Source organism: Ixodes scapularis, unplaced genomic scaffold, assembly GCF_016920785.2.
Source record: "Ixodes scapularis isolate PalLabHiFi unplaced genomic scaffold, ASM1692078v2 PGA_scaffold13__105_contigs__length_92229423, whole genome shotgun sequence".
Lineage (NCBI taxonomy): Eukaryota > Metazoa > Arthropoda > Arachnida > Ixodida > Ixodidae > Ixodes > Ixodes scapularis.
Window position 1 is genome coordinate 22400376 of NW_024609839.1, and position 14966 is coordinate 22415341.

Sequence of the window (14966 nt, forward strand, 5' to 3'; positions counted from 1 at the left end):
ACCAATCGCGCGGAATTATTTTGTCGTAAATTTCTTTTTTACTCTGAGTGATCGGCTTGGCCGTTGAAATGCTCTGACCGGCTGAACCAATTGCGCACAATTATTACGTCGTAATTTTTTTTTTATTCTGAGTGATTGGTCTGGCCGGTGATAGCAAACACACAAAGGCGACAAGCTCTGTGACAATACACTTCTTTTTCCACGACTTTATTACCTCCATTGCGTCGTAGTGTTGTCAGCGTTCGAATGTAGTGCGAACGGAGCATTGATGACACATCCCAAAATACATCGCAAAATCAAAATAGAGCGACCAATTGTGTGCTTGACTTCGAAGAGATAACGTAGCGAACGTTCAGCATGAATGTAGAAGACAGAAGTTACAAGCCTTTCATTAAGAGCGATTTCGAAAAACAGGAAAGGCTCTACCTCTCTAAGCGTGACAAAAAAAAATTATCATAAAAAAAAAAAAAATTCTGCTGCGATGCAGATACAATTGACCCTGTAAGTGATGACGTCACAACATGGCGCTTCGCTCCAAACAAACCGTCGCTAGGACCGTTCCAATGGACGAATGCATAGGCGCTCGACGTGAAGTTAGAGATTGCCTGATAAAAAAAAAAAAATCTTGAGCTATTACACTTTGTAAAGGGTGATGACCAGAGAAGCTGTTTAGCACACGGCACAGGCCTGACACAAAATATTGAACAAAGGTACTGCAATGTTCGGCGAGTTCCCGGGACAGCGGGGCATTGACGAGTGCACACAAGCTTGCCCAGTGTTCATCTGTTTTAATCTCGTGCGACATGCTCTTTATATACCAGGTGCGCAGGGGCCGCCACCTGGCTGTCTATCACATCCCCCCCCCCCTAACAAAAATGAGCCAAGGTCCCACCGATTTTCACGGTGAAAAGCGCACAGGAGGCTTTCGTGCTCAGTTACTTCTCCTTGGTAGTGGAGTACCAGGACTCCTTGGTAGCGGAATGCCAGGAACAGGCTGAGTATCTTCATGCTGGTATTCAGCTGTTACGGTTTGAGGCTCCGCTTGGGCAGAATCCTCTAGTGGTAGAGGCACAGTCTCATTAGGAGGAGCGGCCTGATCTACCGGCTCTGGTCGCGAACCCGATGGTGCCCTAGCTTGGGCTGGGTCAGGACGCAGATGTCCTTCATGACGTCTCCAACACCGACCATCTGGGAGTGCGACATCTGTGATGTGGTCACTTGGAGTGTCGGTCACAGTTGCCGGTACCCATGGTGGACCTTGTCGAAAATTTCTCGCATAAACGGCATCCCCCGGTTAAACAGTTGGTATCAGTCGAGCACCCCTGTCGTGCGCCATCTTCTGGATGAGTTGTTTTTTCGATACGCTTGACCTCAGGTCCGGGTGAAGTAGAGCCATAGCAGTCTTCAACTTGCGGTCCATCAGTAACTCCGCCGGAGTGCACCCTGTGGTTTCATGAGGTGTAGTTCTGTAGTTGAGCAGGATTCGGGCCAGCTGACACTGGAAACTTCCATCAGCTACATTCTTCAGCTTCAAATTTATGGTTTGAACCGCTCGCTCAGCGGCTCCATTTGACGCTGGGCGATACGGTGGCGTTAGAATCTGCCTTATTCCATTTTGTTGAAGGAAGTTCTTAAAGCTGCTGCTTACAAATGCCGGCCCGTTATCGGATACGACGAGATCTGGTAGTCCGTGATAGGCAAACATCACTCGCAGGCAAGGGATCATGGCTTCTGCCGACGGCATGGACACAGGAACGACCTCAATCCATTTTGAGTAGGTGTCGACCACGATGAGTAGATATCAGTTCTTCATTGGTCCAGCAAAGTCAATATGAAGACGAGACCATGGCTTTTCTGGAAATGGCCGTGGCATCATTGGTGCTGGTCGTGCGAGTCGATGGTTTTCTTGACACACACGACATCCCCGCACTGTAGCCGCAATGTGTTCATCTAATGATGTCCACCATACATGGCTCCTAGCCACGGCCTTTATTTTGGCGATCCCTGGATGACCTTCATGCAAAAGTCGTAGAACCTCTGGTTGTAAGGATCCTGGGATGACGACTCTTGACCCCAACAGGGTACAGTTCTCTTGTACGCACAGCTGAGTTGTTCGAGGAGAGTACGGTTTTAAGTCTGGGTCACGCAGCTCAGCTCCAGACCACAAATGATCTCGAAGCTTCGCCAAAATCAAGTCTTTTGAAGTGGCGTCGGCCACGACAGACGCAAGTAGTACGCGAGGATAGGCCCCCTCGAGCATAAATACCTCGGCTGGCCGCTCGATGGAACATGCAGGAACTGGCAGCGGCAGCCTACTCAAGGCATCCGCATTTGCTATGTATGAACCAGGTCTGTACTTCAGTTTGTAGCTGTAAGCCGACAGCATCAGTGCCCAACGCAGCACACGTGGCGAACAGGTCTCAGGTACAGGCTTGTCCGCAGCAAGCAGCCCCAGCAAGGGCTTGTGGTCTGCGACCGCTTCGAAGCCACGGCCCCACAGGTATTGCCGGAGCTTAGTCACACCAAATATCAGAGCCAGGGCTTCCTTGTCAAGCTGACTGTAGTTGCGCTCAGCCGGCAGAAGACCTCTAGATGCAAACGCGATTGGTTTCTCAGCACCTGAATCTTCTCGGTGAGCAAGGACAGCCCCAATTCCTACGGCGACGCATCGCAGATAAGCACCACTGCTTTCTTTGGGTCATAATGCGCCAATACCGCGGCAGACAGCAGTAACTCCTTGCTCTGACGAAAAGCCTGTTCCTGGTCCGCACCCCAAGTCCAAGGCGTATTTGCCCCCAAAAGATGGTTTAACGGATGTAGAACGCTGGACAAGTTAGGTAGGAACCGACGATAGAAATTGACCAGTCCCAGGTAGCTCTGCAGCGTTTTTACATCGGTAGGCCTTGGAGCTTTCAGTACTGCGTCAGTCTTTTCTGGGTTGGGTTGGAATCCCGCAGAGCTAACGACATGACCCAAGTATTTAACCTGGGGAACCAAGAAATCGCACTTGCACAGCTTCAGTTTCAGCCCAGCTTGCTGCAGCCGACTCAGCACTTGGCTCAGGTTTTTCAGGTGGTCTTGATCGTTTCGCCCTGTCACGAGAATGTCGTCGAAATATACAACGACGTGCTTAAGTCCTTGCAATAGGTTCTCCATTTCTCGTTGAAAGATCAATGGTGCAGAGGTCACACCGAACGGCAGGCGAGTGTACTGGTACAGACCTCGTGGAGTGTTGATGGTAACCAGTTGTGACGACTTCTCATCAAATTTAACTTGTAGGTATGCATCTTTTAAGTCCAACTTGCTGAATTTCTCGCCTCCGCTCAGCTTAGCAAACAGGTCCTCCACTCGCGGGATGGGGTACTTTTCAGGTACAGTCACAGAAGCCGCAGTGGCTTTGAAGTCTCCACAGATGCGAATCTGCCCATTTTGTTTCAGGACAGGTACAGTAGGGACAGCCCATTCCGAAGTCTTCACTGGACGTAGGACTCCCTCCCGTTCCATGCGTTGCAACTCCTCGTTGACTTCGTCAAGCATCGCAAGTGGAACTGAACGAGGCTTGAAAAACCTTGGTTTGGCGTTGTCCTGAAGATTTATCTTTGCGGCCACCCCCTTGAAAGTCCCTAGACCTTCATCAAAGATACTGGAGTATTCAGCAACGAGGTTCGCAACAGAAGTCACCAAGTTGACGTTTTTCGCGTTGGAAAGGTTGATGCCAAGGCCTTTCATTCAGCCACGTCCTAGCAGAGATGGGCAGGTGCCAGGGACAACATACAGGATGTCCTGACATTCGCTGTTTCCAAGTTTTACCGTTGCAGTAAGGCTTCCCTGAACTGGGGAAGGTTCACCTGAATAGCTTTTCAGCATGACGCGCGACGGGTCCAGCTGCCTTGATGGAAATTCTCGTCGAAATGTTTCCTCAGACACAACAGACACGCTAGCTCCCGTGTCAATTTCCATCAGCAATGGAGTCCCGTTCACCGTAACTTCCACTCGGAAAGGTTGGCCGTCGACTACAGATGTCATTTCCCACATCTCGTAGACTTCTGGCAGTGAGACATTTTGCGACTGGCCCGCTTCGTCCAAGGTGTGGACCGATCTCGGTATTCTAGTGGACGTCGTCGGGCCGTCGGCAGTCGCATCCGCTGTCTTTTCCTTGCACACTCGTGCCAGATGCCCCTTGCCCCAACACTTGTGACAAGTGGTACTTGCATGATGGCACTGTGTGGCGTAATGCTCGCCTCCGCAACAAAAACACGAGATGGTGCCAGTCTTCCGCTTCGGGTTCACAGCTGCATCGCGTGACACGGTGTTAGCTGACGCGAGGTTTGGCTGGATAGACGTCGATAGCATCTGCGAATCTTTCTTCGCTGCTTCCATTGCAACGACCGTCTTTTTTGCGAGGTCGAGGGTCAAATCTAGAATCTCTAGGAGTCGCCTTTGTATCATGTCGTCGTTAATACCTCCAACGATGCTGTCTTGCAGCATTCTATTTCGGAACGCGCCGAGTCCGCAATCATCCGCCAGCTCGTTCAGACAAGCAAAGAAATCCGCCGCTGTATCACCGTCATGACGCATTCGTGAATTGAACTTAAAGCTTGCGACGACTTCCGAAGGCTTCGGTGAGAAATGCTCGCCTAATACCTCGAAAATGGTTTCTAGGCTGGCCTCCGACGGTTTGACAGGAGCCAGCAGATTTCGAAGCAACAAACATGTGGCCGGTCCAAAACATGTAAGTAAAACGGCTCGCCTTTTCTCATCCCTGACATCGTTGGCGATGAAGTACTGTTCAACCCGCTCCCGGTACTCGCTCCAGTTTGTTTCAGTGTCAAACGGCTCTAGTCTGCCGACCACCGGCATTCCAGAACAGGCGCACGGTCCGACGGCAGCAGTTCAACACTTCCACTTCCTCGTCGCCACTGCAATGTTTGGCGAGTTCCCGGGACAGCGGGGCATTGACGAGTGCACGCAAGCTTGCCCAGTGTTCATCTGTTTTAATCTCGTGCGACATGTTCTTTATATACCAGGTGCGCAGGGGGCGCCACATGGCTGTCTATCACAGGTACGAACACACTTATCGTATTGTAAAGTGGTCATCGTGACGGAACGTACGCACACAACATTAATTGACCTGTCTTAAATGGTGGTTAGTATTTGTCTTCATCGGTGGATCCGTTTGTCGTGATGGTGGTGACGATGGCCTTGTGGTTGCAATGGTAGACATTGATCGTCTCGGCTACAACCTTGGACACGTTCTGAGCTAGAGTCAAGTCTGTACACGACCGGTGGTGAGTGGTGGGATTTGCGCAATTTGTGTGGCCCATGAAACTAAAGCATTCCAACACAAATTGTAACGAGACCGCCACCCGGCGGAAAGTAGACAAGCGCGACGGGGCCGCTACCCCGTGAAAGCGGAAGGAAAGGAAACTAGACACGCAAGCGCTTGAAACGACGACAAAGAGATAGCGGTGCGAGCGTAGGCATAACCTACGCGGATCGCACCAAAGCAAATCTTTGAGAAGCCTTTATTATCTACCTGAGACACTACTGATCTCGCTAATGGTGCTGATTGATAACTAATCTGCTGAAAATTTATATCCAAGTGATGAGATGTATAAGCTTTTGCGTAGAACGAAGCGATTTTGCATCAAACTCGGGGCCTGAGTTTCTGTTGACGCCGACGAAAAATCCACGGAACCCTAGTCATAAACAGCTTCATTGTAAAAGTTTTTGTTATGCCCAAGTCCCACTAGAGTGACAAACAAAAACAAACAACAGCGGCAAGCCTCAAACACATGCAGCATGCTAGCGATGGTACGTTTGGCAGACGCTTAGTCGTTCGGTGTTCGCGAAGGCGCACGTGTGATTGCAAGCCTGCCTAAGCTACACTCGCGTGCAGGATGCTCTTGTTTGAGCATAGCCTCCTTTTGTCCCCAAAGCCTGTCGAATCGCGAAAGATTCTGGTTTGACGCTTGTCGCTGTCGTTTGTTTCTGTTTGTTGCTCTACTGGAACTCGGGAATAAGCGTTGTGGCTTCTAAATATCTAATCATGAAGACTTTTCTATCATCTCTGTGCCATAAAGCGACAAAAAAAGCCCGTAATAAAGTTTCCCAACTGGCTTTGCCTTGCTAGCAGATGACGCAATAGCTTCGCGGCTTAAAGGGGTACTCCGGCAATTTCTTCATGGTCCCCGATTAGCTTAATTTTTTGCTAAACTCGCCAAACAACACCGCCAAAATAGTATCGCAAGTATTAGGTCAAAATAATTTTTTTTACGAAGTTATTGAATTTACAATGTTGGTCCTCACCAGCGTGTAAGATAGACAGATGGGGAAACGAGAGCCAAATGAGCGACCGGGTTGTGTACCCCTCGATTTTCTCTTTTTCTGTGGCGCCATTTATGTGGAGCACCGCGAACTCTCACTCCAGGTGGGCGACCGGTGGCGACCGGCTAAACTGACGGAGATGGTTTCTCGTTGATTTTCAATAAAGGACTGTCGTGCTCTGGGTTTACTCTTCCATAAAGTTCCATGCAAATCCGATTCCGATTTTTTTCCTCTCGCCGCAGCGCCATCTGTCGCAAATCGGGGGTATCCGCAAGCAGACGAGTACACAATCTGGTCACGGCGCTGCGGTAGCCTTCTATGGGCCGTTTCCCCACCTGCCTATCTTACACCCTGGTCCTCACCGTGCTTTTCAAATTGAAAGTCTCTACTGGCAACAACGAAAAAGTGACGTCAGTGGAAGTGCAGGGGTTCACTCTTTGGACTGTAGAATTTGTTCCCAACTGATTTGAAGCAGTTTCAGGGTGTCAAATGAATGCTTTCGAAGCTCGCTCCAGTCCCCGTGCTCCTGCACGGAACAAATGATTGGCATATTCTATTTTTTAGACTGCTCACTCGACTGGCAAGCCTGCCCGCCACGGACGTCACGGCACTGAAAAGTGCGGGTATAATTGAATGTTGGTTTTTGCATCATTTTCATTTGCCGATTTCGCAATAACTATTATGACATTCGCGATACTGAATAGCATACCGCAAAGGGTAAAGGCCGGGGAGTCAGAAAATATAGTTAGTTGAGGTAGCTCAAAAAATCGCCGGAGTACCCCTTTAAGTGGTTCTTTGTGAAAGAGTACACGACCGCGTTGAATGAAGTTAGTGACGATCAACGGAACTTCTATTTTCGGGGTAAACTTTCGGGCGATTTCGGAAGCGAACGATACCCGTGCACAGATTTGATCGACGCTTGTGGTTCACGAGCGCGCGAATGCCTGCCCGTGGAGCTCGCTTCCGCAATATTTGAGAAGAAAAAAAAAAACAAAAAAAACGTGGAGCCGAATAACGGACGACGACGACGACGGGAAATCTATCGAGGTCGAAGTGCAGGTCAGCACAAGTTTCAAGTATTTCTGACACCACAGCTGCTTTAGTGTAAATATGTGTGATCAAACAAACTGTCCGTAACATAAATATACATAGTGTCTCAGGTGGAAATGGATCGATAAGCGTAAAACGGAAAATAAAGATTTATTCTACAAACTTGTGCTTAGAAAAGAAAAGAAAAGGATGAGCGTCGACGGCGGCGGCAGCGAGCGACGATGCGTCGGCGTGACAACTGGCTGTGAATCGACAAAGCTGCGGTTGGCTCCTTATCTAGCTGCACTCAGCATCTGGAGAATTCAACCTAAAATTTTTGTTAGTAAGCAGGGGAGACTGAGTAGGCAAGGTCACTATGGCCTCTTTATTTTTTAAGCTCGGGGTAAGAGTAACCTCGAATCTTCTGGAGGCACGGAGGCACGGAATTTGATGATTACGAGGCAGGTACGAGACACGGGCCCATATTATGAGCCTGGAAAACGATGTTTGCGGTCTCCAACCGCTAATGGTAGAGTCAAAATTATGGCGCTTTCATTAAAATGCACATGAACCGCAAAATCATTAAAGGGGACCAAAGCTGCTTTAACATCATGTGCTAAATAGATGCTTTCATCACTGTATTTTTAGCAGATCTCCATGGGTTTTCTCATTTTCGCCAGACAGTATCCCGTATCGCACTGCAAAATATAATTCGTTTTTATAAAATTCATGAGTTTTCTTAGGCCTGCCATGTTCCAAATAAAAATAAAATTCAAATCATATTATTTTGCAAGCGATTCGAAGTGTTGCAGAGGGCATACGTATGTCATTCCATGTGCGTTCGTCATGCGTCTGTCGTCTGCAGCAGGCATCTCGAGACGTCTCGAGGACCGGATGTTGCCGTAGCAAACATTTCAAAAACAGCCGGCTCTCGGAAAACTACTGTAGGGCTAAGTGTGAGATCTACGCTTCTGCTTTCTATTATTTTTAGACGTTTGAATTCCACATCCGATTTTGGACCGATCGCTCTTTCGGTGCCAAATCTAGTCCCAGGTATTCGTCCATTACAACGCCCTTAGCAACGGTTTGCTTGGAGCGGTAACATCACGCTTAAGGGGTTAATAAAAGTTCTATTTGGCAAGGTTCCTAAAGAATAAGAAATTAGTTTTACTTTAGGCAGTAATATATTGTCAAATACTATTGCAATTTATTAATACACACTACGTTGAACAACAATATTCACCAGCGTGACGTAATTACTGTTTTGTTATTTGTAGAGTCCCTGATTGGTACTAGGGTGACATAGAGCTTTGGTCGTTTGTCAAATTATGCTGGAACAAGGTATCGATGGGGATTTATTTTCTGGATGTTGAGTCAAAAGGTCGTGGAGCAATGCAGAAAAACCGTATTTGATTCTGCTGTTTTCAAACGCTACTTTTTTTTCAATAAAGCAGTTTTATTTTATGCGTTGGCGGGTTATTGTTGCTTCGCCTGCCAGGTCTCTAAATGTCAGCGCAGACATCCGTGTAAACTAATAAATCGTTGATCAAATAGGCGGGGAGGCCAAGCGGGCATTGATGATGAACTGAGTGGTCGCTAAATGCCGCTGCTGTACGTCATAGGCTTGTTTACGTTCAAATATGTTTATTTCGATAGTGCTCGCGGAGTTCAGAGGCACCCGTCTTTATGACCTTTACTATACCTTCCACAGCTGTGCATCTTCGACTCAAAGATTGTAAAAGTGGCTTCACAGCAGTCTTAAAGGAATTAGCGGTGATTCCCACGCAGTTAGAAAATAAACAAGTTTCTTAATTTCACCAATATTGACACGGCTGGTGACCAGAAAAAAAAATAAATAAACAGGAAGAAATAAACGTTTAATGTGGCGAACTTGTGCCAAAAATAAAAGGGTACAAAAGAAAACAGCAGAGCGTCGCAGGCGTCGATGTCGGCGAAACCGCAGGATCGAGCGCAGGGGCGAAACTGACTCCGCTCGCCTTGCGGAATCCCTTAAAGACCCTTGTGGGTTTCTGGATCGTTCGGCGTAGAAGGTTCGGCGCGTAGAACATTCTAACCTCAAATCAGCAAGACAGTTCTCGAATTCACCAGAACATCAAATTACACTGTCAACAAAAATGTGTAGCCGCGCGGCCAGGAAACCCTGGCCTTCTACGTGGAAGGCAATCGCGATAACCGTTAGGCCACGCGCGCGCTGCCTACTTGGCCAGCTGCGCGCGCGGCAATATAAACAAACACTTTCTAAATGCTACTGTAATGCACGGATTGGTTAATACTCAATATTTCAGTGATATAAGCGAGAATTATCCTTCTGATATTCGAGCGTCTACTAGCGGTTTCGAGAAAAATGGAAGGTTTTACGAATATAATAATAGTTCGAGAATATTTTGGTACAATGGGAAGTTATACGAGCAGTTTATTTAAAGATTTAGAATGTGATACACGCACATTTAAAGAATATGCCTTCACAAAAGTAACCGGTTACTCAGACAAACACGAGCTCATGAGCTCACGAAGAGCAAATTTCACAAGTTATCTCGAAAGGTATTGATTGCTTCGCAAGTCAAGGGTGGCCGGCACCTCCAGGCTTGGGCTGCGTGGTAGAAGCACTACGGAGTAAGGATATCCGGATAGGTTTTTCAGATAAAGTAGGAGGTTTCGTAGTCCTTGCTGCCGGGACCTACAAAGAAAAGGCCACTGCTGTCGTAGCAAAAAACTTCATCCAGGTTGATGCGAAACGGAGCCGAAAAACTAAGCTTGCCGTTAACAGGCTTCATGAAGAACACAACCTAACCAGATAGGGCACCAAAGTGAAAGCTACAAAGGGCGGACACCTCGACGTTTCCGTCTTTGCCAAAACACATAAGGTAAAGGTACGGTTTCGTGCCACTCTCTCGGAGAGGAAAACCTGCCAAGCTCATGTGTCAACCTATCTCGCAAAGCACTTGTGCTTGGTGCAATGCGATGATTCATTTAAAATTCACAACTCATAACAACTTACTGCTTATCTTGAGGAGCATGGGTCCGAGGTAGTTTCTGGATTTTCCATCGACATCCAGGATATGTTCTATTCAATACCTCACACCAGTCGCATGCCACACGGCGTAACGCCTTTTCAAACCGCAGCAGGGATTAGCATAAACGCCTTCTTGGAACTGCTAGGGGTATATTTAACGGCGACCGTGATCTCGATGGAAGGCATAGAATACATCCAAAAAAGTGGGATCTGCATTGGTTCAAGGGTGGCGCCACATGTATGCGATCTGTTCGTGGCGGCGTGTGGTAGGCACGTCAAATGTATCCTGAACTATGCCTGAACTATGCCTATCTAAGAAAACGGATGCAGGAGCACGATCATGGAAACATTCATGAATGTTGTCCCGACCTGGTCTACACTCACGAACTGCCCATGGGCAAGTCTATTAGGTTCCTGGACCTTGCACTTCAGTTTAAGCATGGACATGTGTGCTGGAGGTAGGAACCTCGTTCAAGCAATTGTTCTCTTCCGTTTGAATATCGCCATTCAAAAGCCGTCGAACGAATTGTTGCCAACACTGTACTTATGTCAGCTCTGCGCAAATCATGCCATCATCACGCTGACGCTAGCTTTCCAAAAACAGATTGCCCGCCTTTGTGACTCTGGGTAACCAGATGTCCTTCTTGCCGTATCTGATATTATATGCAGGAAATGTTCTCGACGATCAGCAAGTACCGAGCGACAAAGACAAACTCCACGAAAGAACTTCGTGGTAGTCCCCTACATCCACGCTGTAACCCACCGACTCAAAAAGATCGCTGCACGACAAAATGTCCGGGTCGTGTGCTGTGCACCGAACAGCACACGACCTGGAGTAGATCTGGCCAAGAACGAGAAGAAAACCTGCAAAACTGCGCACAGGACTAAAAACGCCACGTGCCAGACTGGTGTTGTGTACCAGATCCCAATGGCACGCGGGAGCTGCTACATCCGGCAGACGGGACGCAGCATTAACAACAGTCAGGAAGCACGCGGCTTCACTAGAGCGAACGGGCGCTGGGCACCTTGCAGCCCATTGCCGCATGTGTGGGTGCAGGCCAAGCTTTAGCAGCGTTTCTATTCTTAAAAGACACAGATATGCCTTGGAACGCAAAATTCTCGAGGCCCTGGCCATTGAGGAAAGCGCCAATGACTGCGTGAACATGTGCTCCGTCACGGTCAGCAAGGAAAAAAAAGGCCGTTCTGTAATGTGGCACGGCCCCGTGAAAGGGAATAGGAGGGATATGTGTCGGAGGTGGTTTCTGGGTCGGGTCAGGGAGGTGTAAGTGACCAGATTTAATTCTTTAATATAATTTATTTAATTTATCAGTGTAATGTAAGTATTAAGGTTGATTGATTGGCATTACTTTAGGTGTGAATCTTTGGGCTAAAGTGATGGAGAAGAAGTATTAAGTCTCAGTTGATAGTCAGCGACGTTTTTCTGTTTCCCCCTCTCTGTATTTTGCCCCTTTCGTTCCAGCTGACCGTTTTCTTTTGCATATGTACAAACTAGCTCAACTTCAGCCTGTTATTTAGGAGTTAGTAACTGCTTGTCACAACATTCACTAGTTTTTAGTAACTAGAGGTAGAAACTGTCATTTGTAGCGTTATTAAATGGCAAAGCTAGTACCGGTTACCAACCAAACATCTACTAACATTAGCTAGTAACTGGCACTAACTCTCACAAGACCTACACTCTAAAAAAATAGTTTTCCTTTCTCCCTAAAAGGCGGAACAGAAATGTCCAATATATTGCTCTACAAAAAAAAAAAAAAAATTCACCATATCTCGTACGCGAAATGCCAGAGTTTTTGCGTGTAGCATTTCTTCGTCTAGTTCCACAGAGCGTGTTTGGTGTAACTTCCACCAAGTGGCGTTCAAAGCGGAAAACAAAAAGGCGGAACTGCGCTGCTTGCTTTTCGTTGTAATTAAAAGAAAATCCTCGTCGCCATAAATGTAGTATGATCGAAAATGCGGACACCCGAGAAAATAAAGAAGAGCAGTGCCTGCGTGGGCCTGCGGAAAACGAGGGGTCTTACATGCCGAAGAGGTGAACGGCGGGCCGGGCGCGGGAGCCCCGGACGGAGAGAGAGAGACGTCCGACGCAGTCGGTGGTTGAATCGTAATTGTTTATTTAACGGTCAACAACGTGGGGTTGAGCGCCACGGGGACGCAACCCTGATAACACGGGCAATGGTGTGACAGTGGCACCATCTAGGTAGTGTGGCGAGAAATACTTAAATGAAAAAAATTAAAATACTACACTTTTACCTCGCCATTTGAGCTAAAATGATCTGATGGGCCAGTTGGTTATACAGAATACACAATGCAGCGCAAAGAGCAAGCAAAAGTAAAAAGCGTAGACTGGACAAGCGCTGAACTCACAACTGACGTTTAATGAAAAAATTGTAAAGGAATGTGGAAGAAATATGTTACGGGTATATTTAAATTTAAAATTAAGGGAATGTGGAACTAACTACATAATTAGCCTCTGACGTGTCGTTAGTTTTAAAACTGATACATATCATAAATCACCTATTCTCATAAATATAGTGATCATACTAAATAGAGAAGACATTCAAAGTTTACATGTAAAGGAAGAAGATGACGGTAATTCTGGGACGATGTTTACGCATAAAAGAAAGAAAAAGGTAAATCAGGGACAACGATTTATAAAAAAATCTAACTTTTTCACCCACAGTTCTATCGATGCCGAACTTACGCAGGCCTGTCCTTTTGACGTAATCACTTTTGCCTCATATACTTCTCTAGCCATTGGGTCATAAAACGTTTTGAGTACTTTCGTGGCAGACAAAATTGTGGCGCAACCACAGTCCCTCACATGCACAGCTAGATGGCCCCCTGGTGAAGATTTAAGGGATACATACGGCATGCCACTCGAGTCTTACGTTGGCACACCTCCCTGATTGTCCCCCATAGACTTTTCCACATGATAACGGGATTTCGTAAATGATGCTGCTGCGACAGCCAACTAACTTCCGTGCATGTTTAATCTGACATTAGTCATGATAGTCTTGCTGCTTGCCGATCTTTGCACGCAGTCGTCTAAGTTTGTCAGGTGCATCAAGGAGGATTCGTACCTCAAACCTCGCGGCCACTTGCTTTAGGTTGTAGGACAAGCGGTGAACGAAGAGCATTACCACAGGTCAGAGCCTAATTATGAAGTTTGTTCGACATTCCTTCAACTAAAATTTAAAAATGCCAGTAACATCTTTCTTCTCCCTCACAACCTTTCCATTAAACGTCAGTTGTGAGTTCAAGGCTTGCCCTTTCTACGACTTTTACTTGTCCTTGTCCTGTCTGCTGACGTGTATTTCACCATTTGAGCTCTAAATACGCAAACATGCCGAAATATACGATACAGCCGACTGAAATGTACAAGCAATAGAAAACAAGAACAACAGCAGCACAACAGTGAAACCTATGACGCATTCCACTTCGCAAATTTCAAGTTCACCCGATCGCTTTGTATAGCACTCTTACTTTTTTTCTATTCGACTTGGGTGGTGACTGCTGTATTTGTCGCATAAACATATAAGTGCTGGCCGTATATTAAGCCTGCATAAGATATCTTAGGAATTCTCCGAGGGTATCGTTTATATAGCTTAATTCAGCTTTTACAAAAAATCCACAGTAGATTAATTAACCAAAATCTATAATTGACCTTTCATACTTTTTTAATCAATTGTGATAAAATACAGTATTTACTGTAATTCCTCTCAGAGGCTATGCCAATTATTCCATTTTAGTTAAGTAATAAATTACCGCAACAATTATTCTCTCACATTTTTAAAGTTTAGGTCGGGGGCGTAGTGTTCACTCAATTGGTCATAAAAAACATCAATGTTAGACATATAAAAAATGACTATGTATTACTGTTTACACATATATTTTATATATTTAGTCTATGCCACCTTTCTTAGATTTATTGATTTATGTATTTCACAATACTGCAGGCCTGCTCTCTGGCCCAAGCAGGAGGAGCAAATTATAGAAACACGAAAAGGCATGTAAATACACAATAGCAGAAAATACAAGACAACACAACAAAACAATCTTGGCCAACAAATATTGTAAATATCAGGGATGGGCAATATTTCAAATACAAGCATTTGAAATACGTATTTCAAATACTTTGTGTATTTCGCATTTGTATTTAATTACAAATTGGATAATGTATTTCACGTGTGTATATAAATACTAAAACGTAGTTACTTTCAAAAAAATTGTAATTAAATACAATTTTGTGGGCGGAAATACATCTTGTTTTTATGCCTCCATAGATATATAGTCTCCATCCTTTATTCGGCCATGGGGCTTTTTTTCTTTTTCTCCTCTGGTTTTATTTTAAAGACACTGTCCGGAGCAGGACGAAAACTACGTTCTGCACCGAACGCAGTGTCTCTCAATCAAGCACAAGCGTTTAGTTACTTTGTGATTACGGTGCTAGTCCAGGGCCAGAATAGTGACGATATCGACGTTCACAGGCAGACTGGCTAAATAAGCGCCTCTGACAACTTGTGATACTTTCCAGCTGATTTCCCTCTATATTTTT

At 46.2% G+C, this 14966-nt stretch overlaps 1 protein-coding gene across 1 annotated transcript; it reads right to left on the reverse strand.

Moving 5' to 3' along the window:
* Positions 1–3729: 3729 nt before the first annotated feature.
* LOC115332167 lies at positions 3730–4380 on the reverse strand. Its single transcript, XM_029994524.3, has one exon. It carries the CDS (start codon positions 4378–4380, stop codon positions 3730–3732), a length of 651 nt encoding a protein of 216 aa, XP_029850384.3.
* Positions 4381–14966: the final 10586 nt, after the last annotated feature.

Bases quoted from the DNA above. Each gene is read 5' to 3' on its own strand.
- LOC115332167 (XM_029994524.3), bottom strand. From the start codon at position 4,380: ATGGAAGCAGCGAAGAAAGATTCGCAGATGCTATCGACGTCTATCCAG.